Genomic DNA, 26,644 nt, shown 5'->3' with positions numbered 1-26,644 from the left:
TAATGGAGAACCTAATGTTAATTATAGTTAAAACACGCTTCATTTCCTTGTCTTTCTATCTCTTAATGATGGCCCAAGAGAGGCGATATAAACTCCCTTGTGCAATTGAAAGGGACTGCATTTGTTGCTGTGTTGATTACTGGAGAATGAAATGATTGATTGTTTTCTTCATTCTATGGACATTAGCCCAAGTATCAGTAATCCTTTATTGTCCAAAACAGTGTCCTCTTTTATACCAGTCACCATATAAACGGTGCTGCTCTCTCTCAAATGCAGTCAAACTGAAAATGCTATCTTCTGTCCACTTTAAAATAGAAACTCATCTTTAGTGAATAATACATCATAAACAAAGTCATTGGTGTGTACTCTAACCGATTTGAGTATGTATGTGGAATTGTAATGAAAATAATTTACATTTTTCAACATATCACCCAACATAGACGAGAAGTTTAACAAAATACATTTTAAACAGACAGATAAGCATGTCCTCTACTCAATGGGCAAACTGTTTGACCAGAGTGTACACCAAAGATACCCTAGCAGTGTGATCCAAACAGAAAGATATGATCGATAAGATTTATCACCAGATTGTATTTATCTCACAGGGATTCACTTCCCTCAAGCTGAAGAGCTATTGTAACATCATCCATGCGTCTGGATACATTCAAACAGGTGATGGATCAAATGTTGCTCTTGATCATCACGTGACAGCTTGGTGAGTATAGAGAAGGGGAATACCTAAGATGTTTGAATGAGTAATTCCCACACATTGAGTCTTTTACTACTTTCAGTCTGGATTATTTGATACTGTAGGTTGTGACTCATGTGAGAATGGCTAATGTTCTTACTAAGATCACATACCCATAGATTTCTTGACTGAAAGCTGAGAATGTACTGTTCCCAGACAAAGTTTAGGTAAAATCTAGTTTGGTAACATTTCTCACATGGTTTTCAAAGATCATAATAAGGCTACACGTCAACCTTTTAACTTCTTGCTAATATATTTAAATCTTCAAATTCTTGTTGAACAATTCAAAAACACAATGCTACATATTGCAAATGTTAACAATTTAACTGTTCCTTGCTAATGTTATTTTAAGTGTTCCTGTGTTGTTAAACTATTTTCATGTGATTGGAACTGGAGAAAAAAAATGAAGGCAAAGACATACATCTTTCTGGCAAGCGATTCCCAGTAAGCCTGGGAAGGAGAAGCACCAGGCCCAATGGGAGCCTGTGCTAGCCTTATCTAAGCATTCTCTGTTACCCTGTTGAATAATGAATACACACTCTGATACTTCAGAGTTCACAGCTTAATTAGATGGGCTCTACCTTATACTCTTTGTACTTTGTTAATGTTAGTGATGTCATCTTCCAACCCCTCCCATCAATTAAAGATAATGGAACAGTTGAGTTCAAATCCCTGATAAAACATAAGTATCATTGTTTGGACAATGCACTGCATACTGCCGTGTGGTTTATGTTATCAAACTTCTGTACATTGTCTACAGTAAAAAAAAAATATATATATTTTTCATAAAACATATGATACATATGGAGCACAGCCTTAACATTTAGGCAAAAGATTAAGAAAGGTCATGAATAGTTACTGGGGATTATAGAAAAGTGTATAACAACATGGTTCACCAGGGGAATTTCCCTGACAAACAACACAGCTGTATGTATTGTTAATACAGCTCCCCATAAAAATGCCTGCCTTCAAAAATGTTCTTTCCCCCCTGGGAAACTGCTGTTTATATCAATAGCACATTTCCCCTACTTTATGGTTCTCAGGTCAGTTCAGAGGTTTTTTTTTACTTCTCAGTTTCAGATCTTCACATGGTCTTCATCTGCGAGACCCCAGCCTGCTGGCACATCCAGGCTATTCCATCTACCCATATCTTACATTTGTTCTCCTACAACTCTGGAAACTTGAGTCCATACCTGTGAGCTCATCGCTCAGGCGAAAGGGTTAAACAAAGAGGAAGGGAAGTGCATACCGGGGACTGCAGTCGAGGTGGCTTGCTGTGGAGGGCATGTCCACCGCTGGGGGGGAGGGAGGGACGGAGAGGGTTATGTTACACCAAGGGAGGAGAAGGAAACGCTGAGGTGTTGATCTCACTGAGAAGTCGGCAGAGTCGCTGTGTGGTTCTCTCCGCCCCACCACCCCAGGCTCACTCTCGTACCTTCTCTCTCTTCCCAGGCTCTTTAAGTTTACAAGTAACCAGTTGGACGAGAAAGAGGAACCCCACAGAGGACAGCGAGACCCTAGGAATCTGGGTCCCTGACTTTACGCCAAACAGTGAGTGAAGATAAAGAGAGACAGTTTCCTAAATGACTTGTCTGCTATGCCCTGCATAGATGCCGTGATGAAAACAGCCTCTGCATTTCTTCTGAGGCTGAAAATTGCGTGTGAGTTTTTCCAGACTTGTACATGACAACAAACACAATAAAATACAAGAAGCTATTTTATTAAGGACAAAACATCTAATGGGTACACTCTAAAAGCAAAATAAGTATTAAACAATATACAATACAGACACACAATAACATACTGAACTGTTGATGGTTTTATAGAATCGTTCATTCTATAAAATTAACATGACGGTTGAGTAGTCATTTTATTTATCTAATGTTAATAATGCAATACATATTTAAATATACAAGTATTTATTGCATTGTCCTCTTGTCCACAATAACACTGACTTGTATTACCAATACAATACAACACAACACAATATTATTTTGTTCTGTGTTTATGCTAGACAAGGACACTTTGTTTCTCCACAAAAACAAATGCATAATTACCGTATTACCAAAAAAACGTAAGGGTTTGTGGTTTACTTTGCAACCTGATGATCAACAAATTCCAAGAAAAAAGTAGAACACATGACATTATTTCTAACATTAGTCCTATGATTGTTTGATTCAAAATTACTACAATTGGCCTGCAGTCCCAGAAACGTACAAATGTTCTCAGAACTACTTCAGAGAATTAGGAGCCAGAAATAGAAGATACAAAGTGAAGCAGATAAAGGGAGATCAAAGTCTTACATTTAGTGTTTTACTTGACAGAATGGAAATGCAATTCAATTTTGTCAATCTAGTATCTCCTCAAGCAAGGCTTGGCTGAGTCCCTTGAGTATTTCTACTGAAAGGATCTTAAATCCAGATTGTACCATGGGCTCATTCTACTGTTGGCCTGAACTGCATTTGTAGTCCAAACACTTGTGTTTTACTGTGTATTGATCGGAGGTGAAACCACAGGTTATGACTCAATCCCATCAGCAGCGCCTTATTTTAGCTGTTGCAGTTTTATTTACAGACATTGATTAAGGAATTAAAATACCAAGACCCAGTGCAGAAACTTGTACTGGACAGAGCTTTTCAGAGAAATGGTGAAACTCAGATCGTAAAGAAATTCAAGCATTGAGCCGTAAATTGTATCACTATAAAATAATGGAAATAATGGGAATATTAGAATGCCTTGTGTCCCTTAAAAATGCATTTGAATAAATCGGGTTTTGGAAGCTGTTGTGGCAGTAGCTTATTTGTAGTTTTAAATATGAATATTCTGGTAACGCCATTCAGGGAGATGACTAGCAGAAGAGTAGAAGAAAATATAACTGTCCCCTATGTGATCATGGTTTGATGGAAATGCATTATTATCTAAAAGCAACCCCCTCTAGGTCTTTTACTTTGCTCCTGTCACACAGAAGTCACATGAATGTGTTGTGAGATATGTGACAATAACAGATTTCTGACCTAACAAGTTTCACTGCTGGTAGCTGTGGACAGGTGGCTAAAGACACTGTGCTTGAGGAAATATAAAATACTGGACGGACACACGCATATACACAAACACATACACATACATAAACACACCTAAGTTCACAAACAGACATTAAAAAAACACACACATATGCAACCATACAGCTAAATATGCACAAGCACCCACACACACCATTCCCTATACCAATTGACAATGGAACATAGTCAAGACATGTATCCATAGATCCCCTCTCCCTTGAGCTCATTTTCCTGGCTTTGGAGACATTTTAAAGTGGGTCCCGGCCCCAGGGCAGAACTGAAATATGCAGGGGGAACAGGCAGTGAAGGAAAATGAAACACAGAGCAAGTTAAGGATGGTTCCAGGGGTATTCTCTTACACAAATGAGGCGAGACATATTGAGGCTAAGCAGTGACTATTCCACTTTTCCACTTTAACTCCTAAAACCTTGAACAATGCCAGGGCAGGGATTTTTTGGTCTCGTTTGCAGTTCGCAAAGTCATCTGTCCTGCTTCCTGTTTCATTTTTTATGTAACACCTTTTCCACTGCAACCTCTGAAAACGGACTTAACTCACAATTCAGTGTTTTAGAACATTGTCTGGTTCTGTATTCAAATGTAGATTGCACACTGTACGGGACACAATATAAAGTTAGCATACACATTAAGTAAGGACTCAGACCCAATTTTAGGTTGTTATGCCATATCGCCAGGTTAAAATATATTGCCTGCAAATAAAAGATTGTGCCAGCCGAGACTAAGTGCATACAATTCATCATGTGGTGAAGATATCCCACAGAACCAGATAAAATGTTTCCTAGCAGGGGGCTGCGAATCCTGTGTTCTGTTACTTAAAAGACCTAACTCTTTTTGAGACATCTGAATATTTATCCCAGGACCTCCCACTGTGGCCCAATCAGTGACTGTAAATGCCTATTAACCTTTATTGCATTGGTTATGGAAGCGGGGATGTGGGGTTAGAAGAGGTGGGTCTATTGCAGCTTTAGTGCTGTATCAAGGAGGTTTCTAAATAAAGATTACATTTGTGTTTCAGATTTTCCAAAGAGTACAGGCTCAGAAGTTGCTCCAAGATGGCAAAGATTAGGGTCTGTTATGGAATGTGTTGTGCTGTTGGTGCACTTGGCTAGAAAATTATATTAGCATTGAACCAGAAGGAGAGTGTGGATGTAAAAACAGAGGAACGTGACTAAATTCCCTTTAATTGGCAATTAAAGGAGGCTCCAAGTATTATTATTATTTTTTTTTTACTGGTGGGTTGTGTTTGAAACACTGCTGCCAAGAAACCAAGCAAAAACAGTGGAAACGGAGTCTGCCAATGAGTGGGATGCATGGCGTCTTTAATAAAAGCTTACACTCCAATCAGCCTTTAGATTAGCCTTCATCCCTGCAAGCCAAGTAATTTAGCCTCAATTAGTGGCCAGGCCTACATGCAGCCAATGCTTTAAAGAACACAGGCCAAGTTGTGTTTTTACTGTTATTTGGTGGAACAAACAAAACTGATACAATGTCTTCTAAACAGGATTCCCATTTTTTTTTAAGACAATAGAAAAGAAAAGACAAAGACAAAAGAAAAACCTTTTATTTGGAAAATAAAAATATATTACCTTTTAAGAATTTATACTAAAGGTCAATTTCATCTTCAGGAATAACATTGTTAGGATAGGAAAGGACATTAACAGGTTCTTTTTTCTGTTCAGTAACTTTGCAAATGATGAATTTAGCATTATGTAATGAAACACTTCTTGAAATTCTTCTGGTTTGGTTGGCCGAGTTAGGTCACTCAAAATTTCCTAATTTCAGTAAACTGACATCTCATCCTGTCTTAAATGGGAGGTACATGTGATGCCCTGATGACCTGGGTCAAATTGCAATGCCATGCTCAGTTGATTACCTAACACGAGTTGCCGCTGTTTAGTAAGTGGATCCCTAACCTTGAGTCACATTAATAAGAGGCCTCATGCAAATGGAAGAACACAGAATGGCAAATGTCACAGAGAGAGGAAAAGAAAGAGAGAAGAGAAGAGAGACAGACAGACAGACAGAGACAGGAGGTGAGAGAGAGAGAGAGAGAGAGAGAGAGAGAGAGAGAGAGAGAGAGAGAGAGAGAGAGAGAGAGAGAGAGAGAGAGAGAGAGAGAGAGAGCGAGAGAGAAAGAGAGAGAGAAAGAGAGAAAGAGAGAAAGAGAGAAAGAGAGAGAGAAAGAGAGAAAGAGAGAAAGAGAGAAAGAAAGAGATTGCATTAAAACCCTACCAGGGATTGGAATAGCAAATGTTGACCTCAGTGTCAACTGCACGAGTGCAATATGAGGCATCTGTATGTTCCACTCACCCAGGTAATGGGTGTGGGCAGAGTTAGTGGGTGGCAGAGTGAGAGAGTTATAGTACAGTTGTAACGCTAAACTCTGAATAACTGACAGCCCAAGTTGTCAGCCAATCCTACAGATTCTTTCAAATGGAGTTTGAAGTATTGGAAACAGGCTCTTAGATGAAAGGTTTCCCTGCTCCAGAGATTATATTAGGACTGATGCCAGTATGAAGTAACCCCCTTGTCAGTGCAATACTTCTTTATTTGATCTCAACCCCTCCAACAACTCTTTGCACAAGCAAACGTGGAACAGTTTTTGTTGACCAGTGATTTTTGTGTTAACACATTTGATTGTGATTTGTAGCAGTGATTTTTGGAGTGCGGTACAGCATGTACATAGTTATGCACACCCCATAGAGCCATGTGGAGCTGATTATGTTGATAGGGAACATCCATAGCACCCTGGGAAGCTCTGTTTTGTGTGGGTGTGAATGCTGGATCAATGTTTTGCTTTCCACATTGTTTGGTCATTTTGTTTTCTCGCTCTGTCTATCTACTGTCTCTGTCTCTGTCCCCTCTCACCATCTTCCCCCATCTCTCTCTCTCCTTCTATGTCTCTTACCCACAGACACATTAAGAATATCATTCACACACACGCACACTGAACTGAGTTGCATGTTATTTTGAATCTAAAGCAAAGTCCACAATACCTGTATAGCACATTTTTAGATGTGTTCTTGTTATCTCATTCAGGAACAAAATACCTGCATATGTCCTCACAAAAACAATGCAATATTTTCATGAACATTTCTGAGTACTACATTCAATTAGGATTTGGAATTTTGTGAACTTGGATATTCAGATTTTAGTCTGTTTTGCCTCAGTGTAAGTACACAATTAGGTAACAGTTGCCATCAACCCAAGTTTGTTGTGTTTTCGGCAGTTTTTGCATGATTTCAGTGCAATAACAGAACGTATGCTATCCCTCAGCTTTTTCTGTTTGGAACAGCTACACGTTTATATCAAGCATTAAGCAATTAAACACTTTGAGAGTATGTCGAAACTATTCATAAATCAGTGGAACATGATTCACAGAAAATGAATTCAATGTGGCCTGGTACGTTATGTAGGTAACTATCTGGCAATAAATGAGAACCCTGGTTCCGGGTCCCTCTCATGCTGCATGGCCTGTCAGGTCAGGATCCCATCCTACCCTCAGGTAGCACACATGTCCTTTTAAAACATATGTCCTGCGAAGTAGTTAATACTTGCGGCAGCTCGTATATCTTGTGAGACGCATGTGTTGGAATCAGTCATGCCTCTGTGTAAGCCACTCACAGGGATAAGACCAGAAGTGGGAACAACATCAATCTCCATTTGTTCAGCTGCTGGGAGACATGATTAAGTGGCTCAGATATGATCCAGAGAGACGCCTCTCTCTGAGCTCCCCCCTGCCTCAGTACACACACAGAGGTACGCACCAACTCAGGGACGCTGAGACAGGAACACACACAATGTGTGTACAAACGCACACACTCAAAACACATAAACAATCTCTATTTCTATCTCTCCCCTCTCTACTTTCCCTTCTTGTCCCTGGACGTTTTTGGTTTCTCTCTCTCACACACACACACACAATGCTGGGTGGCTAGGATTTCAACCCCTCTGTAGATTGGCTGGCCCTCTGCTCCCCTTCATGATTTATTGTTGAAAATTGAAAGATTCCAAGAAGTGAGTCAATTTGTGTTGGCACGGCAATGTTGCAGCCACACCAACAACTCCCTCATCATTCACCCCTCTGCTTCCCTACGCAGGGTGCTTGTATACACCCCCTTGAACTTTACCGGCTGCTTAAAACAATTTTAATTCATAAGATATGTTTTTTTTTGTGATACAATAGCTCGGGGATGATTTGCACTTGCTTACTAGAGCTCCAGTTGAGAGTGACAGTCCACAAAGACATGGTCGACAGGGATCAAAGCATGATTGGTCATGTCAGTGGAGCTTGTAATCTGACCCGACTTTCCAAGACAGGTTATCAGATGGGTCTTCTATGCAGTTGAAGGTGTGGGGGGTTTTGACTACAACACTCACGTGAACTGCTATGTTGGACATGGGTGGTGATGTGGGTTATTTTTTGTCAAAAAAAAAAAGTAGTTTCAGTAAATGACTCTTTAATTCCCCGGAATGGTTGTTGGTGAATTCATCCCAACTATTTGACTCATGTATATCCCTAACCTTGGTCTTTGGTCCCCTACAAGTCAGCAATGTGTTAAAACACAGAAATACTGCTCTACAAAAAGCTCCAAACACATGTACTGTGGCTGTGAGACTCCACTGCTCCGGGGGGGGGGGGGGGGTGGTCGGGGAGTGCAGGAGGCTTTTGACTGCCAGTTACAAGCTGTTGTCAATCATAATGCAGCCTTGAAAAATACCCACTGTGCCGGAGTGGCAGACTGAAGTGCATTGGGGAGCCAAGGCAAAATGGGCCCCCTCTATTTATTGCTAGGCGGAAAGTGCTCCTGTTAATGTCATTTGTTCAATGTTCTTTTTTTTTTCTCACCCTCTTTTTTTCTGTGGTGCCCTTTTCTGCTGGTGTAGAGAGTGGACAAGGTACAGTCAGTAGAGTGGACAAGGCACAGTCAGTGTGACATGATGTACGATGGACTTAGCAGGGCTCAGTCCTTTAGGGGGAGTGTTCCCATTAGCCCAGCTTTACTGACTGCGTTGTAAATTATGACATGGCGGGAGGGGGGGGGGGGGGGGGGCACGAGGCCAGCCGTTTTATATACAGGTAATGTACACTCACAGAAATGAGCTAGCTACTGTGGCACACCACTCAGTCCACTTGAGCCTCTTTTGCTTCCTCTAACCAACGGCATAACCTTGGAGAAAAAGTTTGAGAGAACAATTCGACAGGCAGACAATGTGTCTGCTAAAACAGGTGGAAAAGTTTTGACAGTTACATTTGAACCGATTGAGGAAGACTGACGTGTGTATTGCACAAAATATTCTATGTTTTCTGACTGTGCCTACAGCAACACAACACCTCTTCACTGAATAATGATTGCAAAATAATGATTGCTAGCGTGACATGCAAACAACTTTCAGAAATCACTGGTAGCACGTATTACACGTTACAATTTATGGCAACACTGCAGACAATAATGTAGTTATATAGAAACAGTAGCTCTACTTATTTACGGTTTGGTAGAAAGAGTGACAGACAGAGAGAAGGAGAGAGGGAGAAAGACAAGCGAACCAACATATCAACCGACAAACAGGGAAAGTGTTGACTCTCATCATCTTCCAGAGATCACACTCTCGCTCCCCTTCTCAGGGAAAACAGACATTTTCAAAAGTACCATCTTCTCGTCTTCTGCATGGTGATGAAAGCGTTTTGTCTGCACCGCCGCACAGCATACTGATGAGGCCCGGGCTTTGGCAATGGGCCTTGAACTGCTGGGAAGTCTCTGCGAGTGAGAGCTAGAATGTGCGGTCATTAGGAATCCACCCGACCACTTGCCTGACTCTGTAAACAGCATGATCATCTATCCTATTCCCTAACTGTGGGCAAAGGGAAGGATACTAGCTCCAGAATAGTGCAGTGTGGGGTCAGATGGTATAGGGTGGTGTACATATGTGTGATGGGTAAGAGTAGGGTGGGGTATGTGTGCGTGTCTGTGTCTATGCAAGAGTGATGGGGTAAGGTTGGGTGGTGTTTGAGCATGCATTTGGGGTGTACATGTATTGGTGGGCCTAAGCACAAGCATGTTTTCATATCAGTGTTGTGTTTGGAGTGGGCCGTGCAGCGTAAGATCAGCGGCTGTTTTAAAATAAGCAAACAAGATTGGAGAGCCTCAAGGGCACAAGACAGAATTCTCCCCCGAAACAGTCTTAAGGAATGTGGATTTAAAAAAATAATTTTTCAACCACTGACAAAAGTTTGTTTATGAGTCTATGCACTATAGGCTACTGTACCTCACTAAACTGAATTTTTAAAACTTTGCTGTTTAAACTAGAAGCACAGAGTGCTTATTCGTGTCATGTTTTACCTTGGACACATGAAAGCAATCATTCACTAACTCAAATACTGCTACATACCAAATGTCGCCGGCATACTTCAAGTTAATCAAAAGTGGCACAACTCTAATTGTGTTCTTGACAAAAGAAAACATGATTTTGTACATCTGGATTACTGTAGATCATTAACATATCAGCGGGACTCTATTGTAGTTGCAATGGCAAGACACCAAACATGCAGTGTTTCTCTGTCTGTCATGGGAACAGGCAGCAGCGGAGGTTTGGGGGAATTGTGAAGGAGGTGTTTGGAATACTGTGCTGTCTGTGTGTCAAAAACACTGACACTTGGTTGGAGGAAGTTTCCATTGTGCCATACACAGATTGATACATGTACATGGGAGTGTATGAAACACGGCAAGAAAAAGGTTTTACTTGCATGACCAACTCGTCAAGGGCATTTTGAAAGATTGTTTTATCTTATATTTATGTATGAATGACTAACTGGGGTTTGGGTGAGGTGGAGAGCTCTCTCAAGTGGATGGAGTGTTCAGTTTATTGGAGAGAAAGTCGAATGGATGGGAGAGGGAGTGAGATGGGAAAAGAGTGCCAGAGTGACTATTTTATAAATTTGGGATGTCATGCAAAAACAGTTCATTAGTGTAGGCTGTTGAAACATGACCATCGTGTACTTGGTGGTGGTGGTGGGAGGGTAGATTACTTCCAACCATAGCTAACAGGGACAAGTGTTTATATCCCTCCTTCTCATCCCCCACCAGATCCCCCTTTTCCCTGGCCTCCTCCACCCCTCCCTTGCCCCGACCTTCCTACAGACAACGGTCCTTGGGTCAGTTAGGATACATGTGCAGGTTCTCCAACACATGGCAGGCTGACCAAAACAACCTTGGTGTGTTTGGATTGAGGAAAGGGGGGGCAGTGGAGGGGGCAGCGGTGTGGATATGTGCTGTATGTTGGAAAGACAGGTTAGGGCCAAGGTTGACAGGCTATAAGCTTTGGGAGGCTTGACTGTCAAGCAGCCCGAACTGCATGTTTCCCCCCAGCTCGGCATGCAGAAGATTACAAGAAAGGGCCCATTCATCACAACAACTCCTTCTTGTTAGGGATCCTATCACACCGGCTGGGTGGGAGCCAGAACACAACCTCCTGTGGGGGTTTTGAACCCCAGTCACAGGAATGCAAGTGTGTCGGCTGAGAATGTGGGAGTCACCGTGTACCCCAAATGAAGCGCGTCTACTGTCGGAACGTTGGTCAGTGCCCTCTAAGCAGCTTTGTATGCGGCTTTTGTTTCTGAACATGACTTGTTCTTTTAATTTTGTTCTGTGAAATAAATGGAGGGATTTACCATTTGTCTATGTTATCTCAAGAATTTGTACAAACCCAACTTCATTAGAATCCGAGATAATTTGTTGTTATTTTCCTAGTTGTATGCCTTGTATTTCTCTGTATCAAGTCACTATGATCATGGAAAGACAGTTGTGAAGGACATCATGTCCTAAGCATGGTAAATAACAGGTCAGAACCTGGTGATTAGGGCTAGAGGTGTGGGGGCACCATGGATGGAGAATACCTTCTCATAGGTTGAGTCGGACTGATACATGATAACTGTCTTGTTGGTGATTCAGTTTGAATTATTTTGTAGAATTGCCTGCAGTTATAGTTCTATTATCCTCTATTTCCTTTTTCGTTTTCTTTGTTTTTGTCTGACCTTTGCACCTCAGACAGACTTTGCAGCAGAATGTTTCCGTGTCTTTCTATTCTAATCTATTCATTATTCTTGAGTCCTATTTCTTGTCTGGTGTTACTCTTATCTCCACTCAGCTGACTGATAAATGCCTATAAACTCTAGAACCTAGACTGAAGCAACACCGTTAGTGGAGACTGAAGTTGTTTTCCACACATCCCTGCCCGTATCTGATTATAACGCATGGAATGAAAGGACCTGCATGTGTAGATTTATAGATCCATTTCACTATGAAAACCTGAGAGGTCCTGGTTGTCTTGATGCATGTGTGCCTGTGTGTTGGCCTTGGTCTGTCCGTGTTTGACAAGTTGTCGTTCCAGGTTAAAAGGATGATTAATTCATCCAGCACATTCTAAATGGAATAATATGTACAAAAAAGGAAGTTACTCTAGATAAGTAATTCCAATGTAACAGCATGCTCCTTAAAGTTTCTCTGCTGGTCAATTGCTTCAGAGAAGTACGGTCAAATAATAATATCAGTTTTATGATACATTCCAATAAAAGCATTTTACATTTTCAAATCCATTGAAGGAAAGTTAATACAATCCTATAGCCTGGCAAGTTGGGCCAAGAAATATTGGATCTGGTATTTCTTCCCCCCCCCACAGTTGGGCATGGAGTAATTTGAAGCTATCACTGTGGTTACTACAACCCTGAGCAGAATCAGCTCTTTTCTCTCCAGAAACCCCAACGGGCCCAAGGCCAAGTCTGTTAAATACACATTTAAATGGTCCTTTCTATCCCTGTCTTTCACTCTCACCCTCCCTTTCTGTCTCTCTCTCCCTCTTTACTTCTCAGTCATACCCCCTTTCTATTTCTCCCTCTTCCTCACTCACCCACCCACTATTCCTCTTACCCTTCCTCCACCTCCCTCTTTACCTCCCTCTCATCGTCTCATTCTCTCTCTTTCTCTCCCTTTCCCTCTCCACTCCTCGCTCTTCCTCTCTTTTCTGGCCCATGCAGTGTTAAGGGGCCTTAGGGGCATTTAGCAGGCTTGATAAATAATGATCACAGAGGCCTGATTTCCTAATGCTGATGTATGGCTGTGACGGGACAGGTGCTGGCTCCTCAGCTTCCCGCCGGCGACGCAATTAATCTAGCATGTCATGTGATGAACCCCAAAGGCACAGGTAGAGGCCGAAAGGCATGAATTATACAACGCTTAAAATCTCACTTGGCGGGGTTCAAACAATGGACACGCACACTGAGGCATACTTCAGGGCAAATACACACAGGCAGGCATTTGCATGCACACACACACACTCATGCACGCAAGCTACACAAACACATACTACACTCATTCGGTCATTCTGACACGCAGTATCTCTCTACCTCTCTCTCTCCTCTCTCTCTTTCTCTCTCTGTCTCTCTCTCTCTCCAGAAACAGACTGAGAGAGACACAGTCCTCTAGTATGTGATAGCAAAACAGACCTCCTTCCCGGCCCCATCAGAGCAGAATGATACGCACCATATGTGATTCATTTGGGCCGGTGCTCGTCCATTAATCTGCGAGCGGGTGGGTGCCAGCCGCCAGAGCACGGCCCCCCACGGCCCCCCACGCCACCCGGGGAAGAATTATCTCTCCGTGGGGCCGACCCGCTGCTAAAGAATTGGAGCAGAATGTGACACCCCCACTCATTAATATAGCTTTAGCTTACATTACCATCCGTCACGGGTCTACTTACTGTAAGGTACCACACGGCTCTCCAGTCTCCACAGAGGTGTGAGGGAGAAAGATGCGGCCACTGATGATGAGTCAGCAGAGAGGAAGGTGTTGTGTAGCGTGCCGAAGATCAATGTAGCCCTGTCTCTTTGTGACAGTGAAATTCACTTGGCCTTGATGGTACTTTTATAATAAAATGATTCTATGAAGTGTTTAAGGCCCAACTTGCAGGTGTAGTAAATAGCGCACCTTCACTCTAGCATCCTATCTTATAATTTGATGAGAATGAGGGCTTATGAGTATTTCCTGTACCTGTTAGCACTGGGCAGTCCAAGCAATGGTGTTAGATGAGGAGAACGTTGCTCATTAGTCTCTCTCTCTCTTTCTCTTTCTCTCTCTATCCCTCTCTCCCTCTCTCCCAGATTGCTGGTGGTCACAGGGGGGGGGGGGGGGGGGGAGTGGGGGTCGGGTAGGTCAGAACACTGACTGTTTTCCCAAACGTCCAGATGGGAGAAACCGAGCAGAGCGTGATCTTATGCAGCATTGCTATCGCCTACAGAACCAGAGAAAGTTATTTCAGCGAGTCACCCACCCCTACCACCATCACCCCACACAACGCCACACATTGGTTGTGACATTTTGTTTTCCAATTTCAATTAGCTCCTTGCTGAAAGACAAAAAGGTGTGAGGTCCTACATGTGGTAAACATGTGCTGCCAAGCGTATCAACATAGAACATTTTCCTGTTTCTATCGGGGAAACAGTAAAGACTGAGAGATGATTTGGAAAAGAAGAAACTGAGGGTGGACATGCTGTACTGGCTGGAGGTTCTGATAAACATCAGGATGACTCACAGTGACATGAAGCCGGAGCACATAATGCATATTGTACCCAACTGGTCATAAAGTAGACTTAGTGGACCGGTGGAAATTGCCAAAGGCTTTTAACAATTCTAACGTTTTCAAGCGGGCCACTCCATTTCCAGTGCACTCACGGTATACAGTATCTCTCTCTTTTTCTCTCTCTTAGTCTCTATCTTTCTCTCCTTTTCTGTCTCTTTCTGTTCCATTCACTCAGGTATTTCTCCTTTACACCTTTTCTCCACATTTCTGCCTTGCCCTGTCACATTTCTCTCAGCCATCATCTCTGCTTTTTTCCCCTTCAAATGGAGGTATGGGCACTCTGAGGAAAAGGATCAGATACCAAGTAGGCTTGGGAACCTCTGCTGCCCTTGAGGCTCACAACTGGCCAGATAACCGCTGTCTGACTCTGTGGGGGGGTGCTCCTTTCACTCCTCTGTTCTCCCTTCCCTTCTTTTTACAAACGGTCTATTCTTATCTTTCAGTCCATTTATATTTCAAAACCTTTTGTCTTCCCATACCGTTTTATTTTTCCTTCTTTGTAGTATATTTCTTCTCTGTCTTCTATCACAAACCTGATTGTGTGGGTGAGCTACCTGCTCCAACCCAATTTGTATTCAGTGTCTACAGCACCTTCTCAGTAGATGCTGTCTGTCTCTCCGGTTTTCTAACTCACATTTGCCGGCGCTGTATGTCGCTTTGCCCTCTCTGCTCCACCACCCTCTCCTGCGCACATGTCTTGTATGGGCAACAGGCTGAGATCAAGCAAAGATCGCCCCAGTAGACGGAAACCTCTGTCTTTCCATGTCTTTCTCCCCTTCTCCTTCTTTCTCATTCTCCCTCTCAGACCTCGTCTCTGACCCTCTCTCCCTGTTTCTCTTTCTGTTTCTCTCTCTCTCTTTTTTTGGAGTGGGTAGTCTCCCTCATCTCCAGGGCCATATCTCTGGCCATCTGGCCATTCCTCTGCAGAATGGCCCCTTGCTCTTCTCGTACCTGACCCCAGAGCATGGGGAGGAATACAGAGAAGATGGGGAGGTGTATGGAGAGAGAGAAGGAACAACAGAGACGGGGAGAAACAAAGAGAGAGACACAGAGAGGGGTGGGAGTAGTGGTTGGGAGACAGAGGGAGAAGGAGAGGGAGGGAGGGAAAGAGAGAAAGAGAGAAAAAGAAAGAAAGAGAGGGAATGAAGAAAGAAGAGTGCGATAGATACAAAATTGCATTGTGTTTGTATACGAATCAACCTTTTTGTCATGTCCCGCCGCCGTATACATTTATTAACCCAGCCTTCAAAAAGCACGGCACACTTTTCATCTAATGGCTATATATCATGATACCCTACTTTCAAAGAATATCTACCACTGATATTGCTTATTAACATTTCAAGAGGGGTCAAATGACAGTTAGATTGGGGTGAGGGAATCTTGTATGCTGTGACAGAACATTTGTGCCCTTAGCACAGCCTGCAGGTATTGGTAAAATGGGTTGACCCTTAAAGGGATGTTGCTGCTTCTCCCTCTATAACAAAAAGTTGTTTCAACCATCCGCAAGTACTATGTACTCTATGACATGCCGATAAATCACTCAATCAAAATCCACGTAATGCAACAGTAAGTTCCTGTTCAAGAAGCGCAGAGTGGAACACCTTATCATTTTGACATCTGCTGATAAATGTCAAAATGATAAGCTTTGTAAATGTGACAATCAGCAAAAGGAAAATTGAGCTAGGACAGTGCTGACTAGACTACAAAGGATTCTTTTCAATGTAATATGATAGGAGAACTTATATGAGAACTAATATGATAGTGAGTGGTCAAGATAAGAAATGGCAGAGAGAAAGGGGGAAAGCTGAGATCGTTTTAAAGGAAGCACAGATTAATACAGGGGAATCATTTGAATTGATATGAGTCAAGGATATGGGTAGAGAGTTAGAGGTGCAGAGTAAGAGAACGTTTGTCGCTGAGGAAGTTTGTCACAGCAAGAGGAGAAGGGGGGAACACAAGAGATAGCAAGAGAGGAAAAAAGCTGGGCACATGGGGGTGCAATGCAAAGCCCAGTATAGAATAAAATAACATAGTAGTCCATTGTTCAAAATTGGAGAAGAAAAGGAAGAGAGGGCGTGAGAGACAAAGTGACACTGCTGAAGCAACGACACTCATGGTTCACCCTCCCATTTCACTTCACATCTCTCCGAATGCCTCTACCTTGAAGAACAACAACAGTGGGTAGAACTAGAGAGAAAGACACAGACAGCTTTCCAAGCCAGTAGAACAGCTCTGTCATTTAACCCTACAATTCCCTTTGTTCCGCATGGTCGTCAGGGGGCCATGTTTTGCTCCCAGTGTACAGTTCACAATGTGACGCACGAGACACGAATATAGGACTGAATCCCAGAACAAAATCAACGTGACACACAACTAGATGGATCAACTTGAATTTTCAGCTTCAATAATTTGCCTATAGAAATAAGAAAAAAAAGAAGAAGCCGACTGATTGAATGCTGCCACCCTTTCTCTCTGCTCCTCGGGGGGTCTGCAAAAGTTGGTCTGTCATTTGTTGATGAGGCTGCCTTCTAACACGCCTGTCTGTTCATCTAGAAAAAAGGTGTGGAGAGGCAGCGTCTAACATGTAGACAAACCGTGACACCAGTCAGACACTGAGGCGCACGTCCTTAATCCTGTTAGTGAGTGTCATCCTCGGCTGGCTGGGATGGTGACAGGGATAACCATGAGAGGGAGAACGTACATTTGTCCATTCACGACAAAAGGTCAGACCCACATTTGTTCTATACGAGATATTCCGAAATAACAATATGTTCATCTAAACTGAAATGCTTTTCGGTACTAGCCTATTAACTTTGCCTCAGGCCAAACACAATCATATTTCACTAAACACCGTTCAGGGCATTAGTGTGCGTTTGTGCGTCTGTGTGTATGAGTATGTCTGTGTTTATGTGTGTGTGTGTACACCAATTGTATGTTTTACAGAGTACAGAGGTTTACTTTACAATCACAGGGGCTGAGCCTCTGATGCTGTGTGTTTCATACGGGACATGCCATGGTTTTCCCAATCCAGTCTGAATGGTACAATCCTGTACACTACTGCCACCTTGATATGGTGTGTTGAACTTGCACCACCTGACTACACAGGCCGAGACACTTTTAGGCAAAAGCAGACATGTCGACATACCACTGTCTTTCTTTTCATAATACGTCATACTCCATAGAGCATTATCCATATACCAATACTCATACTTTGCTTGTGGTATCTGACAATATACACACACAATTATTAGGCTTGTTGTTTGAGTACAGGAGCTATCTATTTCAATGTTGCCATACCACAGTTTCAGATGATGCAGGCTCTGTCAAGCAGAGTCATCTCACTTTGCCAAGCAGCTGCCTGGGTTTATCATGCTTCTGGATGCATATAATCTCACAACACAGATTATATCAACACGCACACACACCCCCGAAACAAGTGTGTCCAAGCCAGCTTTGACGAATAAAGAGCCGTATTGTTGCCATGCTCTTGATATGGCCCATCATCCTATTAATAAGCCACAGTCAACCAGATGTGTCTGAAATTTAATTTGGGAGATGGGGATAGTCACAGGGCAGCAGATGTGGTCTTTGGCAAGGGAACTTGGGTCCAAACAGTCCTGGATAGTGGCATTAACTGTGGTGATAAGAGAAAGGGAGTGCATGGGACTACATCATATTCAAACCACTACGGTATCCCTCAGTCTTATGCCTCTGAAGCACAAAGCAGCAAAGGCTTGTTTGAACAAACGTGTCCTCCCTGTGTAAGCAACAGTCAGACCCAACTAATATATCCAGCCATCAGATTGGGGTCACTTGAATAAATCTCCATTAATAATCTGAAAGAAATTAAAAAGATATGGTTAATGTTGAGAAATGTTTTCTGTGTAGGTTTTTAGGGGATGCTAATTGAGCTGGTAAGGTAGTCAAGGTTGGACGGGAAACTGTTGCTGTGAATTGTTCTGAGCTAATGCTCAGGAGTCGGGCTCTTAATCAGAAGGTTGTTGGTTCGATTCCCGGCAGTGCCAAATGACGTTGTGTCCTTGGGCAAGGCACTTCACCCTACTTGCCTCGGGGGAAATGTCCCTGTACTTACTGTAAGTCGCTCTGGATAAGAGCGTCTGCTAAATGACTAAATGTAAATGTAATGCAGATGAAAACATGAGTGATGGGTATATTAATTTGTATTTTATCAGAAGACAAGGCCATGCCCCTTGTTGCTATGGGTGATGCATTTGCTTCAGCAATATCCCCTCGGGATCCATCATACAGGTGAAGTATATTTATTTACTATGAGATCAAGTTGGCTAAAAAGGGTGTTTGATTCTACACCTCTGCCCCAGTCAATTTGTATGATAAGTGTATTCATTTACTGAATTTACTGATTGTACAGGTAGTACAGTTGTACTTTAACAGTACAACTGGCCCTGGTTTACCGCTCCCCCCTCCCCCCAGTTGAAATGGTCTTAGAACCTCTCCTGGTAGGCTATCCACAGAGAATACTGGAATTAATTGCAGTCTTGTTGTACTTCCACGGCCACTTAAAGCAGTCTACAGGCTACAAAACCATAGTTTCTTTTTTTATCGTTTATTGTAGGACTACATAACCTTCTTTATCCAGCTGAACGATGTACACGTCGATCTTACTAAGGTATATAAGCTTGGCTTCCAAGCCATCATAATGAGCGTGTTTCATCTCAGCGGGGCATTGTCTTTCTGGTGCTCAAGCATTCGCGCTGGGAACATAGACGGACTCACTCGTTGATTGCGCTTTTCCGGTCGCCTGTCCTGCTGTAACTGCCTGCAATCTTACCAGGAAATATCAATAGACATTAATTGTATTATTTCGCCGTAAGACATGGTATCCAAAAAATATACACATATTTTTATGATAATCTATCACAGAAAGTGTCTAATGGAACTTCTTATGCGCCAATATTGACAACGTATAAAAATATGCGAGAATCTATCACAGAAAGTGTCTAATGGAACTTCTTATGCGCCAATATTGACAACGTATAAAAATGTTAAAAAAAATTAGGATAGCCTTATTGGCTAGTTTTGCAACAGTTTAACTTGCCATCCCTTTTCAATATAGTTTAATTACACGTGCTATGTTTATTATAGCCTTTTGGTAGAACCGATGCCTTAGTGATGACAGCTCCAGTACATAAACTGATTCTCCGGAGGGAAAGGCTGACAAATATTCAAAGTGTGTGCGCGTGTGTGTGTGTGTGTGTGTGTGTGTGTGTGTGTGTGTGTGTGTGTGTGTGTGTGTGTGTGTGTGTGTGTGTGTGTGTGTGTGTGTGTGTGTGTGTGTGTGTGTGGTGGGGGAGAAATGCCTGTATGGCAGAGGTGGGGCGCGGGCGCGCAAGAGAGGAAAGGAGAGAGAGCGATAGCAGTGGGAAGAGATCGCTATTAACCGAATACATTACAGTCAACGTCTCCCACGGGTTTGCAAAGGGGGAAAGACTATACTTGCATTAGCAACAAACAATTCGATGTAAATCATCATTATGGATTGGAGATCCCACCGCTTTCTTGTGAAATACAGCTGCTTTTTGTGAGCTACACAGGGAAAGGGTTGAAGCAAAACTGCTATGCCTAATGTAATCCTTTAATCTGGTGAAGCTAGCCCGGAACTCAGGGGCGCCCCTGAACTATCCCAGTGGACCAAGGATTGGGGTGCCGGCAAGGGGATGTGGAGCATACTGCGGAGAAGCTGAATTGTTGCCCGGACTTTTCATTGCCACAATGTCGAGCGCAACCCTAATAATCTCGGAGGAGAATCTGGTCGAGATGCGTGGACTACGAAGTAGCATCACCAGTCATGAAATGGACTTTGTGTATTGCCTGAGCGCGTAAATCAAGCGCTTCTGCGGCACCAAACCAGGGATAGATGATCTATGATGTTTAGTGGATATGCGGTTTCAAGACTTTCATCCTCCCACAAAAAGGTGAAGTAGGCTTTAAATGTTTTTGCTTTAAATTGATCACTCTCAGCTTTGGTTATGCTTTGTGAAATTACTCGTTTCCCACTCAGCAAAGATATATATATTCATATACACATACACAATTCATGGTGTTTGCGTTCAGGAACTTTGTTTCTTCACTTAGATTAGATCCACAGCACTAAAATCATCCATTAAATAGGTTGAAATCAAAACAGCATTAAAGGATATTTTTTGTACGCATCCTTATAAAACTATGCACCTTCGCACCATGCAAATGTCAACGAGCGGCAACTTTAGAATCACAACATCCTAACCGACAACAGTAAAATTGTTTTATATGTTTTGCAAATCCCCAGTTGCGTTCCCTTCACCGCTGATCGTCATGTTAACCGAATAAAGTCCCTTCCTGATACCACCATGAAAGGGTTATATAGTTTTGTCCTGTGCGATGCCACTGTTGATGTCTCTCAAAGGGCACTAAGCAAGACTGATGTCATTTCACTGGGCATCCCTGTCAGATCATAACATCACATGTATCTTCACAACATATAGCTTATCATCACTGGAAGCTGAAATCTGTTAGTGCTTGCAAATAAACTTAGACCTATACTGTATAAGTCTGATTACTTTCAAATGTGTGCATGCATCCTTCTTTTGACCATTGAGTAGCATTATTCTTGTAGATAGTATTCTATTTGGATTTATAGTGTGTGAAAAATCCTTCTTAACCTTTGTATAACTAGTGTACAGACAAAACTGGATAAATGAGTCAACTTTACTCAAATGTCCTGACCTTGTGCACACAGCACCTTTCTCTTTAGAAGTAGTCCACATCGATCTTAGTTTCTTCCTGAGTGCTGGAATTTGTCCACTCTTATCTCTGCTGACAGCCTGTGTTCATCATGTCCAGGTTTAGCCTAACTTGCTATTCCTCCCCGCTTGCTAAAACAACTGAATCACTACATTTTGAATTAAATAGGAGTGATGTTTGGGTAATCCTGGGCCTGTGAGGAGTGTTTGTGTGATGGTTTGTGTATGTGTGGATGGTTGTATTGTGGTTTGTATGAGGTGGGGCGGGGGGTCATGTGTGCATCCACTACAGATTTGCATCTCTCCTCTTATTGTCTCTGTCCTGGATTACATATAAGAAGTGTTCATGATTTAGAGAGACAATCAATTCCCGTCTTTCTGTCTCGCTTGATGTACACATGGACTGCAATTGCTCTTTGTGTATCTGCATGTGTGTTGATGTGCGTCTAAGTCTGTTTGTGTACATAAGTGTTGGTTTGAGAGACGTGCATCTCTCTCTGCCCCCCCCCCCCCCCCAGAATCATTACCATGTGAGGACTGTTCTTCCTGTGAGAGTGCTGGAGTACCTCTGTCCATCACCATGGCATTTGACAGATTAAACACCTCAATGCCCTCTACAACTTTGTGAGCACCGAGCAAGTGATCTCCTCAGTATCACTCACTTCACAGATCACTGCACCTAGATGCATTTCTTTGTTCTCATGCATGGCTCACTTTCTAATTCATTTATTCACCTGTCTATTTGATTATGGATCTTTTTATTTGACTATTTCTCTCTGTATTGTGTTTTATAATTTAGCATTACGTGCCAACTTCAGCAAAAAGTGTACTGTACATTGTGTTCTATGAATATAGTTTAACATTTTAGCTGGCACACATCTTTTCATCTTTCTTTTCCCTGAAGGGAAATTCGGGTTATAGCTCATATTGGAATTTGCATAGCTCACATGGACTGCTTGTGTCACCATAAACTGTACCCATATTCTCCAATGTTTTCTCTCACTTAGATATAAACACAGATAACTAATTTAAGAATAAGCCTACCAAATTACTTATACAGTAGCACTAATTCATTGTTTTACACACAACTAATTATACTTTGTAACATTCATTCCTGCACACTTTTTGACTTTAAACAAGTACTGTATGTCTCCCATTTTACACCAAAGTCGGTTTTACACAATTAACAATGCCTCACTTTGTATTGTAGGAATTCAAATTGAAGGATGTTTTATTTACTTTTAAAAAGCATGCCTCTTTAAAAAAAGAAACACGCTGATTTCTGTATTTCCTTCATTGGAATAGGTCTCTGGATCCAAATGTCAAGTCCAAGGGAGGCAAAATCTCTCTGGGCCCAGCAGCTAGTGACGTGACAGAGAGAGAGGGAGAGCGAAAGAAAGACAGTAAGACGAAGAAAGGGTCTTTCCAATGATAACCCCAGATCTAGCTTGCATTGGTCTGAGTTATCTGCCATTTTAAATATCCTCCAACCCCAATCCCACAACTGCAAAAAGAAGGAAAAATGTGATGAGCGTTGCTATTGTCCCTTATACGAGCGTGGATGGACGCCGATGAAGGAGGCACGTTGTTTAATGAGACCATTGCTCTTGTGCTGGGAGGCTTGGGACAGCCAATTACAGAAGGATTACCAGTAGCCTCCTCCAACGACAGTGGACATTTACAGGCAAATTGAACGAAGCAACCCTATAAGCACACTGGGGAAAGTCAAAGAACCCTCCTGTGTGGATTGCTACTTGTTTTAAAGCGTCCTCTTTAAATCAAAGGAGGTGGTTTTGTTAATTGCTTTTCTGAAAAGACTCTCAACTTGCCTTTCACAATGGAGATACAATTGCGATTGTGGAATAAAGACTGGGCCTCTTTTCTCAGGCCATGGATACCCATACTGCTAGGCCTCCACCTTCAATTCTCCCGGGCCTCCAACTGCCCCGAGGAGTGTCGCTGCGACCGTACCTTTGTTTACTGCAACGAGAGGAGCTTGACTTCTGTGCCTCTGGGGATCGGCGAGGGCTACAAGACCCTCTACCTCCACAACAACCAAATCAACAATGCTGGCTTTCCTCTGGACCTTCACCACGTCGCCTCCGTGGAGAACGTGTACCTCTATGGCAACCAGCTGGATGAGTTCCCCATTAACCTGCCCAAGAATGTGCGGGTGCTCCACCTCCAGGAAAACAACATCCAGACCATCTCACGAGCAGCTCTGGCACAGCTGCTGTGGCTGGAAGAGCTACACCTGGATGACAACTCTATATCGACCGTAGGGGTGGAGGAAGGGGCGTTCCGGGAGGCCGTGAGCCTTAAGATGCTTTTCCTCACCAAGAACCACCTGAGCAGCGTGCCCATTGGTCTCCCTGAGGACCTGAAGGAACTGCGATTGGACGAGAACCGTATTGCTGTTATTGCCGAGGAGGCGTTCAGGAATGTTACTCGCCTAGAGCGCCTCCTGTTGGACGGGAACCTTCTGACAGATGAGGGCATTGCCCCCGGAACCTTTCAGGACTTGACGACCCTTCGCGAGCTCTCTTTGGCCCGTAACTCCCTTACATACCCGCCCTCACTGCTCCCGGGCGAGGTCCTGGCGAAGCTGAATTTCCAGGAGAATCAGATGAATAAGATCCCTGTGGCGGCGTTTTCGGGGTTAAGAAAGCTGGAGAGGCTGGATATCTCCAGCAACCAGCTGCAGTCGCTGACACAGGGGGTCTTTGACGGTCTCATCAGCCTGAGACAGCTCACTGTTCGGAACAACCTTTGGCTGTGTGACTGCAGCATTAAATGGGTGGTAGTGTGGTTAAAGTCCTTGCCAGCCTCGCTCAACGTGCGCGGTTTCATGTGCCAAAAGCCAGAGAGGGTCCGGGGGATGGTGATCAGGGAGCTCAACGACGAGCTCATCCAGTGCCCCCACAGCACGCCGGCGGCACCGTTGCCCACCCACCTGCCCACCTCCGCAGGGCACAGCACCCTCTCCAATGCCCCCTCAACATCGGAACACCCCACAGCTACTCAATTACCTGATAACACCTCCAAAAAACCCTCCCCCCCGGCACAAACACCCCTACTGCCCACCTACCCACCCAAAGATAGGGAACATAGAACTAAGAAGCCCCTGGACCCTCGAAGGGAGACGCTGCAAGTCACCTTCGCTGTCCTCAATGGCTCTGCGATCCATGTCAGCTGGATGGCGGCCTTCCCCGTCACGGCCTACAAGGTCACGTGGGCAAGGATGGGACCCAGTCTCAACGGGGACACGGTTCGGGAGAGGATGGTGGGTGGGGAGCACCGGGGCATCCGACTGGCTAACCTGGAGCCTAAGTCCACCTATCGCATCTGTGTCATCCCACTGGATGCTTTCAATAACTACCGTCCCAAAGATGACACAGTGTGCACAGAGGCTATCACCACACCAGCTTCCTTCAACCCTAATAACAAAGGACCGTCCGGTCCGGAGCAGGCCACACAACAGGACCCCAGCTCTCCCTTCTTACTAGCTGGTCTCATCGGTGGGGCAGTGATTGTAGTCCTTGTGCTGCTACTAAGCATATTCTGCTGGCACATGCACAAGACAGGCAGGTCATCCTCCACCAACTGGAAATACAACCGAGGCAGAAGAAAAGACGATTACTGCGAAGCGGGCACCAAAAAAGATAACTCCATCTTGGAAATGACTGAGACCAGCTTCCAGATTGTCTCGCTTAACAATGAGCAGCTCCTCAAGGGAGATTTTCGCATCCAGCCTATTTACACCCCTAATGGGGGCATAGGCTTCAGAGACTGCCCCCTGGGGAACAACAGCACAGTGTACTGCAAGAATAATGTTCAGGATGCAGACTTTTGCCGTACTTGATGGTTTTGGATAAAGAAAAAAGACTAGAGAAACCTTTGTATTAAGAAATATCCTACACTTACAGGACATTGTACAGTATATATTTCAAAGACCTCTGTCAACAATGTAATTTATACAACGGCTGGACAATAATATTGGATTCAGCAACGCTTTTTTTATATTCTTTAGTACAATCTTGAGTTATTTGTAAGTTATTGGTGTTTCTCAAAGTTGTGCTACTGTACTAAGTTCTGTTTGGGCAGACTTGTACAATCAGAACGCAATCATTAGCATATTCAAGATGTTAGGTTTGTATGTGATTGCTACAGATATCAGGCTATTTGAAGTCACAGATAGCAAGTGTAAAAACAAATTAGATGTACTACACATGTGAAATAACCCACATGAATAGTAGCCATAAGACATGATGCACAATTTGGCCATGAGAATACAAATTTAGAAAGGGTTTTCTGTAAAATGGGTGGAGGTGGAAAGAAAGAGAAACTGCTTATAAATTGCACCACAAGAGAGCAGAGTTTTGCAAACTTTAATACATCAAGTAGCTGTGGCTATGCAGTTATGCTGCAATGGCAATTTATACATGAAAGTTTTAGCTGAATTCCTGATACAAGTATTACATTTAAACAAGTAAATATTTTTTATTTGTCCAGTGATAACTTATGTCTGATAAACAATTGACAAGGTTCAAATATGACACTTACTGTTTATTGTGGATTTGGGCTATTTACATAATTTATTGATTAAAGTATTTTTTTCTGGATTATACACAGGTCACATGTTTGCTTTCCAAACTAGAAATACAGTTTAATAACTACAGTATGTGTTTTGTGATAGTTGAGTTTGAACCATGAGTGTAACTTGTAGGGGAATATACTGTAACAAGCACATCTGACACCTATTCAGCAGAATGGGAACCAATTATTTTAGATTTTAATCAGCAGAAAATAAGGTTATGGTAATACAGTATATGTGCCTTGAAATGATCAGCTTACAATGTAAAGTCTTTTGAATCTATGTTTTTGCACAAACGTGTACTGTATATATACAATTGAATTGTTGTTGAACAAAAAATTATGACATTGTACTTCATTATTACTTAAATTACACTCGTTCCTTGTTTTATAAATCACACTTATGATCCATATTAACTGGATCCCAGATTGGACATGGTTAATAATTACATCCCCTTTCCACATTTACAAAACATATATGTCGCACATTCTATCCGTGAGATGTTCAATTGCACTCGATGTAGGCCTACATTTGTCCACTTAAGAGGTTACTTTGTTTTATCTATTTTTATTATTTTCTTTTTTTCAGGTCAGTGTGCCCCTGAACTGTCCTCAATACTGTGGACTGTCGAGGGCTTGTAGATGTCCAGGACATTGCGGAAATATTTTGGACATTAGTTTTGTGCTGTGTACATATAGTCCATAGTTCCATGGTGAGGAAGGAAATAAAGGTTGTGTAACGTACAACAACAGTTGTATAGTAATAATACGCAATTTCTGACCTTTGCCCTCCACTGTGATATACAAAAACAGTTGTAACAGCAATTGACCAC

At 42.8% G+C, this 26,644-nt stretch overlaps 1 protein-coding gene across 3 annotated transcripts; it reads left to right on the top strand.

Moving 5' to 3' along the window:
* Positions 1-2,141: 2,141 nt before the first annotated feature.
* Positions 2,142-26,644, top strand: si:dkey-87k14.1 (leucine-rich repeat transmembrane protein FLRT2). 3 transcript variants are annotated; one of them, XM_062469741.1, is made up of 2 exons: positions 2,142-2,299; positions 22,524-26,644. In XM_062469741.1, the coding sequence occupies exon 2, from the start codon at positions 23,056-23,058 to the stop codon at positions 25,078-25,080; it is 2,025 nt and encodes a 674-aa protein (XP_062325725.1). In that variant the 5' UTR covers positions 2,142-2,299; positions 22,524-23,055; the 3' UTR covers positions 25,081-26,644. The 3 variants fall into 3 exon arrangements, with proteins under 3 accessions (XP_062325725.1, XP_062325728.1, XP_062325726.1); XM_062469744.1 differs by having other exon boundaries at positions 2,142-2,409; XM_062469742.1 differs by lacking the exon at positions 2,142-2,299 and adding an exon at positions 19,869-20,411.

This window comes from Osmerus eperlanus, chromosome 9 (genome assembly GCF_963692335.1).
Source record: "Osmerus eperlanus chromosome 9, fOsmEpe2.1, whole genome shotgun sequence".
Classification (NCBI taxonomy): Eukaryota; Metazoa; Chordata; class Actinopteri; order Osmeriformes; family Osmeridae; genus Osmerus; species Osmerus eperlanus.
Note: the sequence above shows the minus strand (reverse complement) of the source record. Positions and strands in the feature narration are given on the sequence as shown.